Raw genomic sequence first — 21,013 nt, 5'->3', positions numbered from 1 at the left:
TATAAGGAAGGAGCACCACGATCCCTGTTGAAATGTATTTAAACATTTAAAAATAGCAACAACCTACAAAAATGAAAAACCTTAACACTGAAAACTAACAATTTACCTGGAGACAGACTACTGAGAGCAATACTTACTGCATTTTTGCCTTGGATTCTACATGCACTGCATGTCTTGCATTCGATGCACTGCCACCTTAAGGCCTTTACGTTTGTTGTTAATTCAGGACAAAATTTCAAACAGGATGGATGTCCTATAAGAATAAAAAGCAAATTGCTTTATGGGACTGGTGCCTTCAATTTTTTTAACTCCCGTTCCCTAATATTTAATAGATGGTGATGATGCCAGCCAAAGAACCTTAGGAACTTGAAAGTACAAAAAGAGCAAAGAGGGAACTCCCTGGCAGTCTAATGGTTAGAACTCCGAGCTTCCACTGCAGGGGGCATGGGTTCGATCCCTGGTTGGGGAACTAAGATCCCCCGCAAGCCACATAGTGAGGTCAAAAAACAAACAAAAAACCGTATCAGAAAAAAAATATATATATCAAAGAATCCAAATTACACTTTCCTTTCTGTCTCCCCTGCCCCACCCCCATATGTGAGAGAGTGACTGTACAAATGTTTTCCCTAAGAGAAATTTGGGAAATTTACACCGATTCTAATCACAAGTCTTGGAGAACCTGAAGATAACGTATGCTCAAGATCACGTTCTCAGGCCTGTGCCTTCTGTTAAATCTCTTGACCTCACCCTCTTCATCGATCACCATCTACTCCGAAGTTTCCTGGCTTGCCAGCCTGCGAGAAGAGTGCCGAAGTTCAAACAATTCCTGCTCTCTGAGTATAATGAAATCTTAAAACAACAGTTAACTAACTAAAAATCTGTGGCTGCTTAACATAATACAACAAACAAATGGAAAAAAGAAAAAAAAATCCAATAGGATACAAAGAATGTCTCATTGCTGGGATACACAAAGAAGAAACTATTGCCATCTTGCCCCTGGGACGCTGAATTTAAAATCTGTAAGTAGGAATAGAAACAGTGAATTTGGAAGTTGCAAGATCCAGGCTAAATGGAATATGCCAAGAAACATACCCTTAGCAAGCGTTCCCCCATTTTTCTGAGTGTTCAGCTTTTCTGCACTGTTTTGGACACACTTTTCATCTAGCAACTCTCACCTCACAGAGGAAAACTGGAGACCCCGAGGGGCAACGCCATTCAAGGAAGCCGGCCAGGCTACGCTGAATAATAGATTGCTCCAAAAGGTTTTGGGAAGTGTGAGCCTAGACTCTTTGGAAGGCAGTTCAGTTTAAAATCTGATGGTCTTTTATCACATAAACCTAAGATCTCCAAATTTGATTTTATTTTTCTAAATCTGGTCTTAAAACAGTAAGAACGTTAGTAAATCCCATGTGAAAGAACTTATAACCAAGCTGCAAAAGAAACCTGAGGGGTAATAAAAAAAAAAAAAAAAAAAGCAGATCCTGCAATTTCAAAACTGTTTTATAATTTCCTGACTTTGGCAGGCTCATTGTTTAAATATGTATTTTGGGTTGCTGCCAAAAAGGTCCTCCTCCCTAAAGCTTAACAGGTGCTTCATGAAATTCCACCCACCAGGAGACTTGGCTTTTTGAAGTAAAAACATTCAAAATCAATCATCAATACTGTTAATAAAAGCACACTATTCCTGAGTTTAAAAAAAAATCTAAACATCTGTATTTAAGATGTTGAGCAAATAAAATGTTGTCATAGGATTATGACCTCAGGCAGGAGAGACACCCAGGCAGATGCATTTAACCTATGACACTTTTCTTTTACAAGGGCTTCTCTCATTCAAATGAATGTGGGGGGGAAGAGTTTAAATATATAAAAATGGTTATCAATCACCTCTGTCTGCTCAGGAACAGCAAAGACAGCTTGCTTTTCGACGTTAAGAATTACACTCTGAAGGGGGAGGGGAAGTTCTACTTTGATCAGGTTTTTTTTTTCCCCCCTTAGGTAGTGAGGGGGGTAAAAACTCAAGTTTTAAAGAACAGCAATTTAAATTCCACCCTTAAAATGGGTCCCATCAGCTTAAAAGTATACCATTTACTTCTCTTTTTTTCTCCCTTTTTATTACTTCCTGTAAGTCATACATCACTAGCACATATGACCTCAATTTCATGCACTAAATTTTTCTCTACATTAAAATCTGCTTTTGTACTTTATAGCTCAATATCCAGCAACTAAGGTAATTCACATCATATTATATAGCTTACTATTTATTCTCGCAGATATCCTATGAAAAATACTTTTTAATAATTAATTGTACATTTTGAAAGTTAATGGATTTCAGCCACTTTTAATCAAGAGCAAGGAATATGCTTCCTCTTATGCTTTCTCTCAAAGTAATATTATATCTCAACTACTACCACTTAAGCTACCCTATCAAATTCTAAAATCTTCAGCCTATCTTTTCTTTAGGCAGCAATCTTACCTTTATTTAGCTCAAGAGAATTGGCCATAGATCCCTTCCAGCTCTAAATTTCTATGATTCTGTAAAGGATGCTGAGGGATGAAGAAACATTTCCACTTTACTTTCTCACGGCAAACTTTAAAGTAACACAAAAGACTGTAACTAAACCTTGACATACTACTACACAATCTATAATAATTAGATAAAGGACAACAATACTATTGATAATGCAAGTCCTTACCTCCCATTTAGCCATTCCATAAATTCAACAATTCCCCCTAAAATTTGGGTTCTCTCTGATGGCACAATTCAGGGTGGTTTACCTTTCTGGAGTTTGTTTTATTTTTGTGGTTTGCAATTTATCTGATTTGAGAACATAATATATATATATTCATTCACTCATTCATTCCTATTACCAGCACATATTAAGCACTGGTAGCTTATAACAGTTTTATCTAGCAAAACCAGAGGAGTACTGTTTAAAATTAAACAAGTACCAGTGAGACCACAAACCAGTAGAAATGATTTTTGGAGTAAGTACTATGGGAGAAAAAAAAACATGGGCTCTGTAGTAGACAGAATAATGCCCCCCAAAGATATCTATACCCCTATAACTTGCAAATATAGTACCTGACATGGCAAAAGGGGCTTTGCACACGTGACTAAGGGTACAGGCCTTGAGATGGGGAGACTATCCTGAATTATCTGGGTAGGCCCAATCTAATCACGAGTACTTAAAAGCAGAGAATCTTCCAGCTGGGTTAGTAAGATGAGATGAAAGGAGGAGGAGAGGTTCAAACTAGGAGAAGGACTCCACCCAGTGTGGGGGAAGCCACACACAAGCCAAGGGATATGGGTGTCCATCAGAAGCAGGGAATGCCGTTCACCTGACGGCAAGAAAATGGGGATCTCGGTCCTGCATACGCAAGGAACTGAATTCTGTCAACAATTTTGTGGCAATGTGTTATAGCAGCAACGGAAAACTATGAAAGACTCAAGACACTCGGTCCCTCGGATTGGCTATCTGACCAACCATCTGTCCATCTGAGACACAGTGAGGAAAAAGACAGACATTTCAGATCACACAGTCCACCAGGAAAGACAACCATTAGACAAGAATTAGGATGGGGTGGCTTGGAGATATGGGTGAATCTAGCAGGAGGTTAGAGGCAGGCCTTCCTAAAGAAGAGACCCAAAGGATAAGTGGGAACAGATGGGACCAGAAGGGGAGCAGGGTGGGAGAAGACAGCATGTGCAGAGGGAGAGGAGAACACGGTGACATTCAAGAAGAGGAAAGAGGTTTGATATAACTAGCGTGAAGGGGATGGTGATGTGCAAAGGGGTCAATGGGAGCCCAATCCAGAAGAGTGTTTTGGGCTTGGATTTTTCCTAAGGTTAACTGGTGGACACTAAAAAATTCTGATTAGATTTACAATTTTAAAAAGTAACTTAGGCTTAAGTATGGAAAATGGATGAGGGGAAAGAGGGTAAAGATTAAAGTTAGGTTATTATAATAGCAGCTCTGAGCAGGTCTGGTGAGGGTTCTGGATATACTGAGGATGTAGGATACATATTAGGACGTACAGCCCATGCATTTTTGGTGATTTCTTGCTATGAGAGAATAGGACAGAGGACGGCTTGTAGAACTGAATGAGTAGCTGGTGGTGTGCCATTTGCTGAAATGGGAAATCCCTGAGGAGAAGCAGGATGTTGTCTGTTTGCTAAGATTTCTGTCGTTTCTATTGTGGTGGTTGTTTTTTGTGGGGGGAGGGAGCAGTGTAAGGTTCATCAGCTGTTTTGGATATAATCTCTGAGGAGCCTACGGGGTGTCAAGTGGAGAAGTTCTGGAGGCATTTATATCTAACGGTCTGGAACTCAGGAGAAGTTATGAAGCACAGTGAGGAAACAAAGGGCCAAGGACAGAATCCTGAAGAAACTATGAGGGGATGAAGAGAGGCCAAGGAGCTCACAAAAGATCTGAAAGAAGTGGTAGAGAGAAAACACAGAGAATATGAAATCACGGAAGCCAAAGGATGAGAACATTTCAAGGAAAAATATTCTCAACAAGTCAAGTATGGCTGAGAGGAATATCTGGTGTGGACTGAAAGATGTCCATTAGATTGTGACCAAAACTTAGAAAGCACCTTTAGATTTTGCTACATGGAGGTCACTGTTAATCATACCAGCATAAGTTTAGTGAAGTAACAGGCCAGCACAAGGCTTCTGCTTCCTGTTACTCTGCTTGGATGGTCAATCCAGCTTTGGGCTTGTGGAGAGTGGGGCTCCCCAACCCTTCTTCCTCCATCCTTTTCTATTCCTCTTTGGAGTCCATCCTGAGGTTTCTTTCTAGTCAAGGGTCTCCTTCCAAACCTAATTATTTCTGTGTCTACTCAGTGTGAAACTGGATGACTAACCAACAAAATCCCTGGGGCATTTTCTCACAGTAACCTTAAGAAACTAGTGATTAAAAAAATACACACACACACACACACTATACACACACCGATATACCTGTATATTGCACCAACAAGCTCTGGGAACAGAAGGCAGGCAAGTTTTGTTCAGGGTTAACACACAACTAAAGACGAACCCAGGAGAGACTTCAGATCTCCTGAGGGTGGGCTGACATTGGACCCTGTGGCTCTGGCTCCCTTTACTGTACAAAGGTGATCTTCCTGCTCTCCCAGCTGCATCACAGCAGCCTTGCTGTCTCCAGTGTCAATGAGCTTCCACTTAGAATGATGCTGTAATTTTGAACTGTGCACTTATCTTAGATTTGCTAATTTGAAAACACACATGCACACAACTCATCTGTAAGTAAGATTTAACCACCCAGCAATCTGAGCAGCAGACACAAAATTTCATTTGGTATAATATCTAATACTTATGTGAAGCTAATTAAAGATAATTTGGTCTTAATGAGGCAAAGAGAATATAACAGTGTTAATTTCAAAGTAGGCTGATCCATGAAAGTCAAGTAAAATCACTTCCTAGTCCCAACATGTCCATAGACCTGAAGACTATGTAATGAGTCCCACATTCATTTCAGTGCTTCGTATAATCTTTCATCTTTGGGTAATGTTTTATAGTTACTGATAATCTTCATAGCATTAGCTCACTGGATCCTCACAATAGCCCTGTAGATGTGGGGTGCAGACGTCATCCTCTGAATTTCACAGATGTCTAAAGCTACAGTTCCATAGCCAGCAAGCAAAGAGGACTGGAACACCACATTTGGATCTCCTTGTACTATGTACCTCACTTCACATTTTTACTACCTGCAAACTTGAATTATTTTTTTCAAAAGAACTTTTAGCAGGAAAAACATAGTTAAAGAATATACTGCCCATTTGCAGCACTGAGCCATCTTTAAAAACACAGAAATTTCTAATTGGCTTTACTTTATGATGTAAGCAGAAGGAAACACTTATTACTCAGGTCTATGAAATCTAAGCAGAGTCTAAATGTGATATCATACAAATGGTACTTCAGATAGAGGTGACTAAAAACCTACAGGCACATATGGGAAACACATTTAAGAGTGATCCTCCTTATGGGCTGCCATCTATATTTCCTTTTTTGGGTTTTATACTGCTATGGGTACTTTTTTCACAGAAACATCTTACATTAGGGATTCCTTTGATCATTACAAACAGTCTCAATGCAATCCCAGAACCAGTGGACTCTCTAGAGTGTGAGACAGTGGCCATTTCCATGAGGCCAACCAGGGCTACCAGCCACTCTGTAATTCCCACTTCTGAAACTGAACTGGACCATGACAATGGGACTCTCACCATTACTGGAGGACACTGCTGAGCCAGCAGTGTCCAGCCTATTTTATTCTTTTTCCCCTATAATCACCAACGTGTCACAACAGAGCATTATAACTACAAAATCCCTCCAAGCTCTCTAAGAAGAACCATATTTTATTTTGATCCTTCTATTTAAAGACTAACAAATTGCAAAATCCACTCATCTACCAGATGAAGTAAGTGTCTACAGTGCATCTCCCTGAGTTAGGAAAAAAAATTTTTTTTGGTTGCGGAGTGGGGGGTGGTGGGCAGGGGCGGTGGGGGGGAGACTAAAGCAGCTAAATTCAGACTGGCACAGTACACTCAAGGGAAGATTAAGTGAACCTTAACACTAGAGCCAGATCATATTGTGGAGTCCAGAGAAGCACTCTGAGCCGTCCTCTATCCTAAACAAAGGGACATGATGACCCCAGGGCTTGAATTTCTGCCATGACCCATATCTCGACTCCAAAGCCTCTAGCTCATTCTACCTGAAGGGAGGAGGCTCACAAAATGACTCTGGATAGAAGCCTCCTAGATAGCATCCGCAATCCATTCTTCTCCATTTGTTAACACATTCTTGGCCGGAGACGTATTAAGGCCACAGGCGTTAGTTTCTGCAAAAATCCCCCAGTCAATAATGTGTTAAAAGAGAAAACGAGATCATTTTTGAAAAGAGAAAACACAACACTACACCTGTACACCCTGGAAAAGTAAGAAACTTCAGGGGGAAAAATATTTCAGTGACCTCCAAGTATAAAGGAAATCAAACCTCTCCTTTGGCAGGTCTTCCATCTGGGAAAGACGAAGGGAGATTGGTTACATCAGAAAATCTAAGATCTACCTGTTTAGAATTACAAGCCTTTATATACCCTGTGAAAGAGGCCTTGAAGTTATGATCTAGGAGATAATGATCTCTTATCAACTCAAGTAAGTGTATCACCAGAGGAAAGGAAAGGAAATATATGAAGGGAACTTTTCTTTCCAGATTTAAGTATGTCTTTAATCTGTCTAGGCGCCCAGACAGATAGATACTCAAGAAATGAAACAGTTAAGGGTGTTTTTAAAGTACCACCTTAAAAACCACAAAGGGTAAACCCTAGACAAGAGAACACCACTAAATTTATCAGGCAGTTACACAAAACAATAATTCATTCAGAATGAGCCTCGTGGGAAAACCCAAAAGATAACTACAGAGTCAGAACTGATGAGTGAGGCACTACCTCACCAGGATAAAACAAGGAGATTGCAGGATTGAAATTTATTAACCTGAACATACAGATAATGTTTCCATGCCCTTTTGTCACTAGCTATGATACCACGGGCAGGTGAAAGAGTTTTAATGAATCTGTAAAGCCCATCAAAAAGACTGTCAGAAAAAAAAAAAAAGACTGTCAGAAAGCATTTCTCAAGCAGAGTTTGAAATGTCTTATTTCCAAGGCTCTCTCCTCTTAGGTTCTGAGAGCTGCAGAACCATTTAGGGCCTATCAAGTTAAACTTTCACAGGAGGAGGAAGAATCATTACACAACAGTGCCATTCGTCAGTGTGAAACATTTCCTCTATCCAACCATCAAGCAGCTGTCATAAATGATAAGATTTTAAATTACTTGCAGCAATCAAGAAAAATATCAAACATGCCAAACAACAACAACAAAAATCCCACAACTGCTGACATTTATAACACACTTACCAGAGTTGTTGTAGACCCTATGTTAGGCTATTTACTTGTGTTCTCTCCTTTAACTTCCATACAACCCAAGAGGTAGGTGCCACCATTATCTCTAGTTTTCTAATGAGGAAACTGAGGCTCAGAATGGTTAAGTAACTCATTCAAGGTAGAGGAGTTGTGGCTGCCTCTCTAGTTTGCTCTTAACCACTATACTATACTGACTTCCTAAATGAGAGTATGCTGTCGTGTTTTGCAGATTTGTTGATGTTTTTAAAGAATTAACTGTAACCAGAGAAATACTTGGTAATTAATTTAAAAATAACATTTTGGGGAGAAAAGTTTCAGTAGGCTGGGAGAAGAAAATTTGAAGATTAACACAGAGATTAATTTTTAAAAACCCAGTAACTGCTACTCACTCTGTTGAGAGAGATATATATGTATATATATACACACACACACACATGTGTATGTGTGTGTGTGTATACATACATACATATAACCATATATATCTCACCTGGGCAACTTATCACCTGCTTAACAGGAAGGAAGATTGGCTGCTAAGACAAATTCTTTTAGTGTAAGCACAATCTGAGTTTTAATTTCCATTATAAAAGTGGAGGTGCGGTCTTAAAATCCTATGCTGAGAAAAAGAGGTGACAGCAACCTTGAAAGCACTTTGGGTATTGCAATTTGCCAATGGCCCAGTGTCCCTACCCAGCAATTCCTTGATTGCAACATCACCTTCTGCATAGACCACCCTTTTCCTTTCTTATCCTGGGCAATTTGAATTTCTTTCATGCCTGATGACTTCTTGATTCTATCAATGTGGTTTCCAGAATACTGTCCCTCCCTTTCCAGCTGTCACACAGAGCTGGGCTGTAATATTATATTTCACCAGTAGGTGTCAGGACCTGAAACACTATGTATTCCAACTGAAACGTCTTAAATTGAGACTTCAGGTTATAGAAAACTAGGGATTTTAGGTGCATTCAGCATGAAAGTTTGGAATTCTCTACCTTGAATTTACCTGCAATGTAGAATAGTCCACGTTGAATTATCAATGCTGGTATGAAATCAAAGCTTAATTTAAAATATGAATACATGGGCTTCCCTGGTGGCGCAGTGGTTAAGAATCCGCCTGCCAATGCAGAGGACACGGGTTCAAGCCCTGGTCCGGGAAGATCCCACATGCCGTGGAGCAACTAAGCCCGTGCGCCACAACTACTGAGCCTGTGCTCTAGAGCCCGCGAGCCACAACTCCCGAGCCCGCGTGCCTAGAGCCCGTGTTCCACAACAAGAGAAGCCACTGCAATGAGAAGCTCGCGCACCACAAACAAGAGTAGCCCCTGCTCGCCGCAACTAGAGAAAGCCTGCGTACAGCAACGGAGACCCAACGCAGCCAAAAATAAATAAATAAATAATTTTTTAAGCTTTTTAAAAAAAATTTATTTTATGACATATGGTTTATGTCAGTATTAATATACTCACACTTCCCCCCACCTGCATTTACTTTTTAAATTTAAAGCTTACTCTATTATCAAATATTACTTTAAATAACAGATTTTTTTTCGATAGAAAGAAATCGCATGTAGCTATAATGGGGAGTCACTGTACACACATACACAAAATACCAACTTACCACTACTGCCACAATCTGCACAAGAGAGGAGTTCTTCTGGTTTCTTTTCACGATTTGATTCTTTTGTCCCCAGACAGAAGCTGCATATTGGAATGGGATCGGCACGGGGCTACGAAAAAAATTAAAATGAAAAAACTGTTAGTTCTCCATTTCAAAATTTAAAACAAAACATTAAAATCAAAAGCTTCTTACATATTTCTTTACCAAAGAAAAACTGCTGAAATAAGGTATTCATATCAACATTTTCTGCTAATAAAAAACCCCTCAAATTATTTGACACTAAAGTATTGCCAGAAAAATGCATTTATGTGTAATGTATAAGACTCAGAAGTAATTTTCATTAAGCCAATGAAATCTAAAACCTTTATATATTACACTACCTTCCTGAAATGAACATTAAGAATTCATTTGAAGTCTCAATTGTTCCCGTGATCTATATGCCTACTATAAACTGATTCACCTATTCAGTATTACAGTCTATGAGTATCTTCTAGTCAGACCAGATTGTTTAATTAAACTTTATCAAATGTTTTAGTACAGGTTATTATTATGCATCAATTAAATATTTGACATAAAATACTGGTATGTTAAAAGGTGACATAATAACAGCATTAGAACTAAGCGAGAACTTTAAAATTCTGTGGGATCACTTGAGATGATCAAAAGACAATTAACAAGGCCTTTCTGGCACCAAGGTCTTCAAAAGTAAACCACACCATGCCACACAAAGGAGACAAACTCTCAATCTCTGACATTCCCACTTTCAATAAAAGAAAGAACAAAACATTTGTCTAACCCCCAGCACCCCTTTAACTCTCACTACGGAAATTGCTTCTAACAATGTATAAATCTGCATACATTTTAGTGCCTCCATTGTTATTTATGACTACCAGCAACACTAGTATTCCCATCCAAATGAAGAGTTGACTGTGTCTACAGATCTGGTCACATTATTTTGAACAGCCAAACTGTATGAAAACTAAAATTTTATTTCATATTCCAAGCTTCACACATGTTGCCTGCTAGCCATCTGAATGTAACTATAATGTATTTATATTTGAATCTCATGAATCAAAAATTTAGGGCAAGAAAGCTTAGTATAATCACAAATTTTTTTTAATGTAAATTAAAAACAAGATTTTGCTAGGCCTAACTTCCTAAATATACATCAGCGTAAAATAAACCTCATTTGTTCAGCCACTCTATTCCAAACGCCTGATACATTGCCTGATGCACAGCAGGCACTCAAAATGTATTTGCTAACTATATAAAAATATATTTGAATATAAATGAAAGAAACATATGCTAGTTTAAAAACACTTATCTCTAAAATAATATTTCAAATGGTAATAATGATTCCAACAAACGTCTTGGTTCAATGTGACATGTCATCAAAAACCAGAATTCATCTTATGACCAAGCATTTGCAAAACTGTTCGATATGACTGTTAATTTCATCTTACAATATAAGTGTTCATTATCTTGCCCTAATTTTCAGTTTAATTTGTTCTTTTAATATGCACAGGTTTCACTTTCTCAGGTAACTATGCAAATGCGTTTTTGTAGCCCCAGTTAAAAAGCAGAGTATAAAACACTGTATTAGAAAAACCAAAAAAGACAAGCTACAACAAACTGGTCACTGACTCCTGCCACCATTTTTTAAATGCCAGATAATCAGCACTGCATAATTATGGATCCATAGTTATTACTCGCAACTGCTCAACTGCAGCACCTTGGGAACACTTTTGTTCCTTTAAATAGCAATTAAAAGAACAATCTGGTTTTCAAGTGACAACATTCCCCTGATAGATTCTAGCTAAAACCCAGTCCTTATACTAATGGGATTCCTGCTTTCATTTGATATAACAATGCTCAAGCCATTGCTGCCATCCTTGCACTGATAAATAATTTACAAAATGTCACATATCATTCATGCAATGAAACAAATCCAAATCTGCAATCCCATTTTTCTTTCCCAGATGAATTTTTAGCTGTAAGAAAGACATGGCCATCAGCCAGCATTCATGCTCATTCTTCGTTTTTAACTAAAGGTAACACAAAGGACAAAGGTTGCTAGTAGTTCATGGCCAGAAAGACCGATGTCCCACACTCTGCTCAATAATAGAAAGCATAGATGATATCACTTCATGCCACACTCAAGCGAGCCCCACCATGCTGATGTATGCTCACAACCATTTCTTTTAGGGATAACTGTCTCACAATACTCTATAAAACCACTACATTATACAGAAATGTCTGCCCTGCTGAATTATTGATAATTCAAAGCACTTTTTGCTAACCTCAGTATAGCCGAGTCTAATTAACTTTAAAAAGCTGTCACTTGTATGAAATGAAACTTTTACAGTAATGTACGTAAATGGGTCACAGAATTATTATGATTCACTATTCTCGATCAGACTACACATAAACTGTTTCAAAAAATAATCCCTGGTAATAGATTAAAATGGACTGCAGTCAGAAAGAGGTCTGAATCAATGGCAACTCAATTCTACATAAATCCACTACAGACAAATCATATTTAAGAGGTCTGAAAATGGAACCAAACATCTCCCAGTTCTGAATTCCTTTCTTTGAAATTTCATACCACCACATAACCTGTTGATCACATTTTCTTATCAACATGCCTGCATATTTCAATCTGATCTTGAGAACGAACACTCACGGACAGGTTTAAACTCTGCAAACTGCTTGGGAAGCATTTCTTCCTCACCTCCCATGTGATGGTCCTGGGGCAGCTGCTAGGCTAGAGGCCACTCATACACTAGCTCATTTAATCATCTTAACAACCCTGCCAGGAATATATATTATTATGCCCATCACAGGAAAGAAATTGAGGCTCCGAGAAGTGAGGTAACTTTTCTAAAGTTGCAGAGGTTCAAGTGTGGAGCTGGGATTCAAACACAAGTCTGTCTTCGGTAAAGCCCATTTCTCACCTTTACTACCTCCCCTCCTTATCTCTCCTCTCTCAAGAAAAACCAGTATTTAAAAATTATTTTCCATCAGCAGTAATAACTCTAATGTGCTCATAATCTCTGCCATCCAATTTCTCCCATGACCAATGGCATATGTTTTTTAAACTATTAAAAAAGCAACCTTTAACATGCTATAGATTATTTATTAATTACAATGGGGAAATGGTACCTTTACAATGGAAAAGTCTGGTAGACAACCCCTTAACTGAGCAATCGAACCTATCAGCCATTATGGGACAAACTGACATGAGATGCCTCCCGAGCGTGGCGCTGAAGGACTCAGCACTGCCTATGCAGTGTTCTTACTGGAAACATTTAGCCTCAATCTAATCATAAGGAGACAATCAGGCAAATCCAAATTTAGGGACATGCTGGCCTGGACTCTTCAAAAAATGTTGATGTCATGTAAGACCCAAAAAAGGGCAGAACCAATTTAGGCGATTAAAGTGGTGGGAAAACTAAATACAATTTGCAATCTCTGCTTGGATTTCGAATTTTTAAAAAATAACTCATGGGGCTTCCCTGGTAGTGCAGTGGTTAAGAATCCGCCTGCCAATGCAGGGAACATGGGTTCAATCCCTGGTCCGGGAAGATCCCACATGCCGTGGAGCAACTGAGCCCGTGCGCCACAACTACTGAGCCTGCGCTCAAAAGCCCGTGAGCCACAACTACTGAAGCCCGCGCGCCTAGAGCCTGTGCTCCGCAACAAGAGAAGCCGCCGCCATGAGAAGCCCGCGCACCGCAACGAAGAGTAGCCCCCACTCGCTGCAACTAAAGAAAGCCCGCGCGCAGCAACAAAGACCCAACTCAGCCATAAATAAAAACATTTAAAAATAAATTTAAAAAAATAAATAATAATAACTCACTGCTGTAAAGAACACTATTTGGATAATTAGGGTAACATGCACTAAACAGCAGACAACACATAAACTAGACTGTGATTATATAAGAATTGTCTTAGGAGTTATGTGCTGAAATATTTTGGAGTAAAGTGTCATGATGTCTATAACTTGAGCTCAAATGATGCAGGGGGAAAAACCTATGTGTATTACTAGTGTTATGTGTGTGCAGAGAGGAAGAGAGAAAGCAAATGTGGCAAATGTTAACGGCTGGTGAATCTATATAAAGGTACTTGGATGTTCATGACGTTATTCGTTCAACTGTCTAATGATTTGTTTCAATGTTTACAATTTTCCAAGCAAAAAGCTGGGGGGCACTTTCAAAAAAAAGATACAGAATGAGTTATTATATAGTTGGATTACAACATTTCTAAAGTAAAGTATCTCAATCCAATTACCGCTTCACAGGAAATACAGAGGACAGAGGAACATGTCAATCTACACAGCAGAGGGACGCAAGTACCAAAACTCTTGAGGACAAATGACCCAGTTTCTTCAACAAGTAAATTAAAAGGGTGACAGAATGAGTGAGGGAGACAGAAACAGATATGGAAGAAGAACCAATAGATTAAGAGAGATTTAAAAGGCTTATTAGCCAATTACAACATACAGTCCTTATCTTGATTATGATTCAAATAAACTGTAAGACAAAACAAAATGACCTACTGAAGCAACTTGAGGCTGGTTGGCTGGGAAGAGACTGTTGGGAGGGGACAAGCTGGGTGTCTTCATCCAGGGGGAGGGGTTAATTTGTTCTCCATGCCCCAGTGAGTCATCTTAGACTCCAACTCTCCAACAGAGCTGTCCAGCAACGAAATGAATTTTTTTCTTGCTTCTTTATTTTTTACACTGTGGTAAAATGTGTGTGTGTATGTATGTGTGTGTGTGTGTATGTGTATGTATGTATGTGTATATATATATACACACACACATATATACATATACACACACATACATATATACATATATATATATATATAAAAAACATAAAATTCACCATCTTAATCATTTTTAAGTACACAGTTCAGTGGCGTTAATAAGTATGTTCACAATGTTGTACAACCACCATTGATCTCCAGAACTTTTTCATCTGCCCAAACTGACACTCTGTCCCCATTAAATACTAACTTCCCATTCCCCCAAGCCCCAGGCAACCACCCTTCTGCTTTCTGTGTCGATGAGTTTGAGTAATCTAGGCACCTCATATAAGTGAACTCACACAGTCTTTGTAATCAGAAGCCATGGAGATACTGCACGGACCCTATCAGGATGGCGAGGATGCCACGGTGGACGAAGGAGCCTCCCGCGAGTTGGGATCTGGGACCTTTTCAAAGGTCCTTTCCAGATCAAACAGTTTAATGGTTCCATGGCTGGATAATTTCTAAGGCCCTTCCCAACTCAGCTCTAATTTTTCATTGCTTCTATTATACTTTAAAAGACATTTTAAGAGTCTTCAGGACGCCTGATATCAAAATAAGACAGCCTTTTCTGAAGAAACATTCTTAAATCCAAGACAACACATCTTTGATAAGTTTTATATTTGCATATGGTTACTTTTATTTCTGCCCTGAAGGAAAATAAGATGCTTGTTAGTCTTGTTAGTCTAAGAAACTGGAAAAAAAAAGGAATGGAGGGAGGGAGGGAGGGAGTTCATGCACAGATCAGAGCCATGGGCATCCAGGCTCACATCCTCTTCCTGACAAAGACACCAAAAGGGGTTTTGCCTCCACGGTCTCCACTCACAATGATCAGGGACACAGCCCTCTCTTTCCATAATCCCTTAAGGATTTTTCTCCTGGTGTCATCTACAAAATTTCCTGCATCTACTTATAAAACATACCATTTTAGTAATTCCAAGTGTTGGAAACAATTCAGCATTTTTCATTCATATATTCACACTTGTATCATGGAAAGACCTGAATTTAAATTCTGTTCTCTGAGCCTTGGGTTCCCTCTTTTGTGAAAGGGCACAATAGCGTCCACCTTGTCTTGCTCCAGGGTTGCTAAAGTTCCCATGTGAGCGAGTGTGTGAAGCACTTTGTAAACTATAAGGTTCTATTCAAACATTGTTAACAATTATTGCAAAATTCACTCTGGCTATAAAAACAAACAGGGCAAACAAACAACTTCAAGTCCTTAATAAACATCAGTGCAAGTAATTTGTTCTGGAGTTTAGAATTACTCTATAAAAGATGGATGTTGTGAGCCCCCATGAAAAGTATTCATCTTAGAGGATTTTTTTGGGTTTTGTTTTTAATGAATTAATCAGGGAGTACAGGAACAGCGTAGAAAATGCTCAACTGAGAGTCAAGAGGCCTGTAACTAATTTAATAAAAGGAAAGCTTCAAAGGAAAAGAAAAGAAAAAGATGTCAGAGGAAGAAAAGCACAAACAAATATAAAATCTTAAACTAATAATACCACAAAAGCAAACAAAGATGAATATAAATCCTGTACACCCCAGTATCAAACAGTTCATCTTTGGAGAATGTTCTCTACACTTTAGTTCAGACAACTCAATTCAATAACTCCACAACAAGCTGTATGGAAGGGCTGTTTTAAGACTCTGCTGTATTTATCTCTTTAATTTATACCCTCTTATCGTTTCACACTGAAATTTGAAGTCGAGGTACTACTTTTCCTTTACCAAAATGCTTTTCTCAAGTGTCTCACTTGTGCCGAACACAAACCCTGTGAAATAGGCTCGGTGGCTCTTTCTGTCTCCGTGCCACAGGTAAGTTAAATGCCTCCCTATGGTCACAAAGCTATTAAGACAGAGGGAGCCCAGCCTGCTGACTCTAAGCTCTTAGCTGTTTCGCTTCCCACAGCTGCTCCCTCATTTCCTTTGGAGCTGGATTCACGTTATCACCTATCAGAAAGGCTATCCCTGACCACTCCCTCTAAAACTGCACTCCACCCGCACCTCTGGATCCTCCATGCCTTGCTTTATTTTTCTGCATAGCACTCATCACTATCTGACATATGATGTATCATTCATCTATTTTGTTTCGCTTACTAAAAACATTAAGAGAGCAGAGATTAGTTGCTGTAGCTCCAGTCTCAAAGTACATTCATGGAATAAATGAATGAACAAATGAACAGACTGCTTTCAGGTTTGGAACTGGTTCCTCCGGTTCAACAGGTCCCAAAATACTGACTACTGTTCTTTATTTTAATGTATATTTTTAATGACTACAATATGAAGCAACCATTGATGGCAAGGTGGGTTCCACCACTGTCTAATCTGAATGCTTTTTTCCTACTCTGACCATTTATAATGTATGGCACTTATGTTTGGACATAATTGTACTTCCATGGGTCTAATCTGACAAGATAGAATCAAAATTTTAAAATCAGCTGGGAGGGAAATTGCCTCACCACTCCCACAAGTATTAACTATTGGGGCTCACTCACTAATAGCCACTATAGGTTGTATGCAAGATAGCTTTGGGGCCACGCCCAGCTGCCAGTACCTAACTGACCACCACCCCCCTTTGCCTCTCAAGAAATAATACAATAAAAGAAAAAAAAAGAAATCAAGAAAGATGAATACACTGCAGTGAGAGTAACAAAATTATAAAAAAGCATCCATCTGTTCAATCTATTTAAAAAATATTTTACAAACTTTGGTGTTTTATTATTGGTAATGAATTGTTTTCCACAGACTGTACAACAGATAGCACTGGGACAACACAGGTTGAAACTGTTCATGTTGTTTTAGGTAACATACTAACTTTTTTTTTTTTTTTTTAGCCATCTCAGCACTATACTTGACACTTATCTAATAAAGAGCTAGACTTCATTTCTTGCCACTTAACCCACTTATTCAACTGATAGATGTCTGAACAGATCAAGCCCACTCCTAATTAGGATATGGATCATGCCCACTCAGGATTTTCCTTTACAGCAATCTGCTTAAGCTGTGGTCTTGGGAAATACACTAACTCTAAGAGTAGAGTATATTCCTGTGATAATCTAAACCATTTTGTATTTTAAGGGCATTATCTTGTCCCCGTCAGCATGTGCTGCAACAGTGGTCAGTGCAGCCATCCCTCTGCAAGGTTTGGTGAGCAGCACGCCCTCACAGCAGCACCGGGGCTACTTCAGATCCTTCAGGCACAACACAACTCTGTTCACAGCATGTCCACTGCCATTTTCTCTACACTCATGTACCCTTTTGCTTTATTCTAAAGGCTATTCTTGTACTTCTGTCATGAATCTTGACCTGAATAGATGCCTAAATAATTTCTTCTGGAAGATAACTGGAGATATACTTATTACAAGACTTTTCATAGGCAACAATTTTACCATAATTTTCCTCTGGCCATACAGGTTTTATTGTATCACCTCCCCTGCTCATTATACTTCTCTGTGGGTGATTGGTTCTGTGAGGGAGCACTACGTCATCCCCACTGGCTCTAAATTGAGTTTCTGTTATTACTCAGGGCAAAAGGATTTATTATTGCTAATGTATGGAGATCTTGAACGTGACTGCTGTATTTTACCTCCCTGTCACAGTCAAGGGAGTTTTCTGTATTTTAAGAGTGATAACAAGTAAATAAAAAATAAAAAAATATTTAAAAGCATCCCTACACATAAGCATAAATACATCACTTCTTTTTTCATTTAAGGAATCACTTAGAAACAAAACCAATATCAATGACCACATACGGATAAATTCCCACAATCAAAGGCTGATTCAGAAGTATAAAATTATAAAAAGCTTAGCCACAGAGGAATAAGAAAAGGAGAGAAGGGAAGACTTTCTAAGAACATCAGTCACAATAGTTATCAAATGTGTGGAGCTAACTGAAATGCTCACACTGTATCCTGTCGTCTAGAACTTGTTCTAATTAGGCAGGTGTGCCATTTATAAGAGTGCTGATTAAGGAAAGTGATTCTATTGGAAGGAAACAAATCTAACTCTGTACACTGCATTTAACAATAGCATCTCATTTGTTCTTTTTTTGGGGGGGGGGAGCAGTAAATAAATGAGGCCTACAAGTTGGGCAGAGGGGGAAGGAGGTAGGACAATGAAATAACTGCCTTCTCCAGGGTCTTTAATTTCTTATCTGGGCAGAGACTTGGCTTTGAAGATTTCATCTGAAAGTCTCTCCTACACCCCTACCATTAGAAACTGCAGATATTGCATTTATCTTCTTAAGAGGGATCAAAGTCTGATTCAACACCGCTGGAAGTTCAACACATGGTTATAGGAAGTCAGCTTAGGATTTACAAACTATTCTCTTCAGCAAGTATGTCATAATATTAGCAATATAATATAAACTCTACCCTAGATTTTGAAAAATTGAATTTTAAAATCAATTCATATTCAAGTACCGCAAATCTTTAATAGTTTCTTTTTTTCTTAGACTTCTTTTTTAAGAGCAATTTTAAGTTCACAGGAAAATTGAGAGGAAGGTACAGAAATTTCCCACATACCCCCTGTCCTGACAGGTGCACAGCCTCCCTCATTAACAACATTCCCCCACCAGACTCATATATTTGTTACAACTGATGACCCTACACTGACACATCATTATCACCCAAAGTCCACCCAAAGATTACATTAGGGTTCTCTCTTTGTGTTGTATGTTCTATGGGTTTGGACAAATTTATGATGACATGTACCTACCATTGTAGTATCATACAGAGTATTTTACTGCCCCCCCAAAAATCCTTGCACTCTGCCTATTCATCTCTCCCTCCCCCCTCTAATCCCTGTTAACCACTGATCTTTTTTATACTGTATCCATAGTTTTGCTCTTTCCAGAATGTCATATATTAGTTGGAATCATACAGCGGCTTGCTCAGTTGTCCCAAGGCATCCATTTTCATCTAGATGGTGCCTACATACAACTCCGCCTAGGCGTGATGTGAACATAGATATTCTCATTACCAGCTCCACCAAGAGAAACCTGAATTAACTGTTCAGAGACACAGGCAACTGAATTGATTGTAATGAGATACAAACAGGGAAGTAGAATGAAAAGATGAGGCATAGGTAGATGGATATTAACAAGCTAGAAAAGTCACATGGTAGTCACTTTCTCAGTAAGATTACCATCACCACCACCATTCCCTCCAACAATGTCCTGCCTTCACAGAGATTTACATGGCAGTGAGATGCTAGGCACTATTCAACAAGTTACTAATATTTACTCAGCACCCAAGTATGCCAACAGAATACAACTGGTACTCCAAGTGCTTGTCCTCACAGAACCAATAATAGTAGTGTGATTTCATTATCACACTTAATTTCCAATTGCCCGGTGGGCACATTAAACCCACTGGTGGGTAGAATTTCTATGCCCCTGACTTTTCTGCTTTTGTTTTCTTCACATTCAGAGTACCTCTGACCCTTTCAATTACAGTAGTCCTAAGAAGTAGGAAAGGAGGATGGTAATTACTACCTGAATGTCAAGAGCTCTGACCTTGTTTTTTGGACTCTGCCCTAAAACTCTTTGTGGTGGAGGTTCTAGATCCACTAATGCTTTAGGCCAGGCACCAACCCAGCACTTACAGGTACATTATCAGTGAAAGTCTGCTCTCTGGTCCTTCAGCATCACTGCAGGCTATGTAGGGAGGGCACAAAACATAAACACCTCCCCTGTCAATGCAAACTACAGCAAGGCCAGGAAGAGAAACACCAGAGTGACAGGCTTTACCCCAGGGCAAGGATTTTTAAGCTCGATTCCCTAGAACTTCAAGAGTCTACAGAAACCTACTAAAGGGTATACAGTATGTTGAAGAAAGCTCTTTATTTTTGTGAAATCAAATTTTTTTTTTGCATATTGTAAGTCAAAGCTTAGTACACTATGAGCTCTTTGAAGGAGATCCTTGTTTGCTTTATCTTAACACACAAAATGAAGAACTATACACACTGTAGCTATTTGATAAATATTTGTTGAATATATAAATGTAACATTATTTCTCATACATGGTTCTTTCTCATCATTTTCTAAATTACATTCTTATTTTAGTATATAAATGGTAAATAAAGAAATAATAATAAAACAGCACATTATATGAGGAAAAATAAGCACTTTAAATGTCCATTTAGAACCTTCATATCATATCCACCCACTTACATTTTTTAAATTGTAAGATACACATAACATAAAATGTACCATTTTAGCTATTTTTAAGTGTAAGGTTCAATGTAAAGTATATTCGCAACATTGTACAACTAAGTTTAGATATATTTTATATACAATGATACAGTTCAGAGAGTTCTGAAAACACCCCTTCACTCATGTAACCCATATTGCTATCAAGATATAGAGCACTCATAACCCCAGAAAGTTCTCTCCTGCCCCTTCCCAGTCAACCCCTTCCCAACTCTCCTTCCCAAGCAACCACTATTCTTGATTTCTACCTCCACAGTTTGGATTGGCCTGTTCTAAAACTTCATATGAATGGAAGCAGAAACTGAGTTCTTTTGTATAGGGTTTCTTTTACTCACCGTATTATCATATTCATTCATACTGTCGCATATATCAACAATTCATTTCTTTTTATTACTGAGTAGTATTTTATTGTAAAATATACAAAAATTTATTTATTTTCTC

General features: G+C 38.6%; 1 protein-coding gene across 7 annotated transcripts in view; it reads right to left on the bottom strand.

The window, feature by feature from the left end:
- The window catches only part of KAT6B (lysine acetyltransferase 6B), a 179,468-nt gene that overhangs the window by 55,907 nt on the left and 102,548 nt on the right, over nucleotides 1–21,013 (bottom strand). For all 7 annotated transcript variants that reach the window (XM_082408727.1, XM_082408724.1, XM_082408723.1 and 4 more), the window contains exons 4-5: nucleotides 9,553–9,661; nucleotides 138–253 (exon numbers count right to left, since the gene is read on the bottom strand). In XM_082408727.1, coding sequence (XP_082264853.1) covers nucleotides 138–253; nucleotides 9,553–9,661 — 225 coding nt within the window. The remainder of the gene's footprint in view (nucleotides 1–137; nucleotides 254–9,552; nucleotides 9,662–21,013) is intronic.

The sequence above is a fragment of the Balaenoptera borealis genome (genome assembly GCF_965194805.1).
Source record: "Balaenoptera borealis genome assembly, chromosome: 10".
Lineage (NCBI taxonomy): Eukaryota > Metazoa > Chordata > Mammalia > Artiodactyla > Balaenopteridae > Balaenoptera > Balaenoptera borealis.
This window is presented reverse-complemented; position numbering and strand designations above follow the sequence as displayed.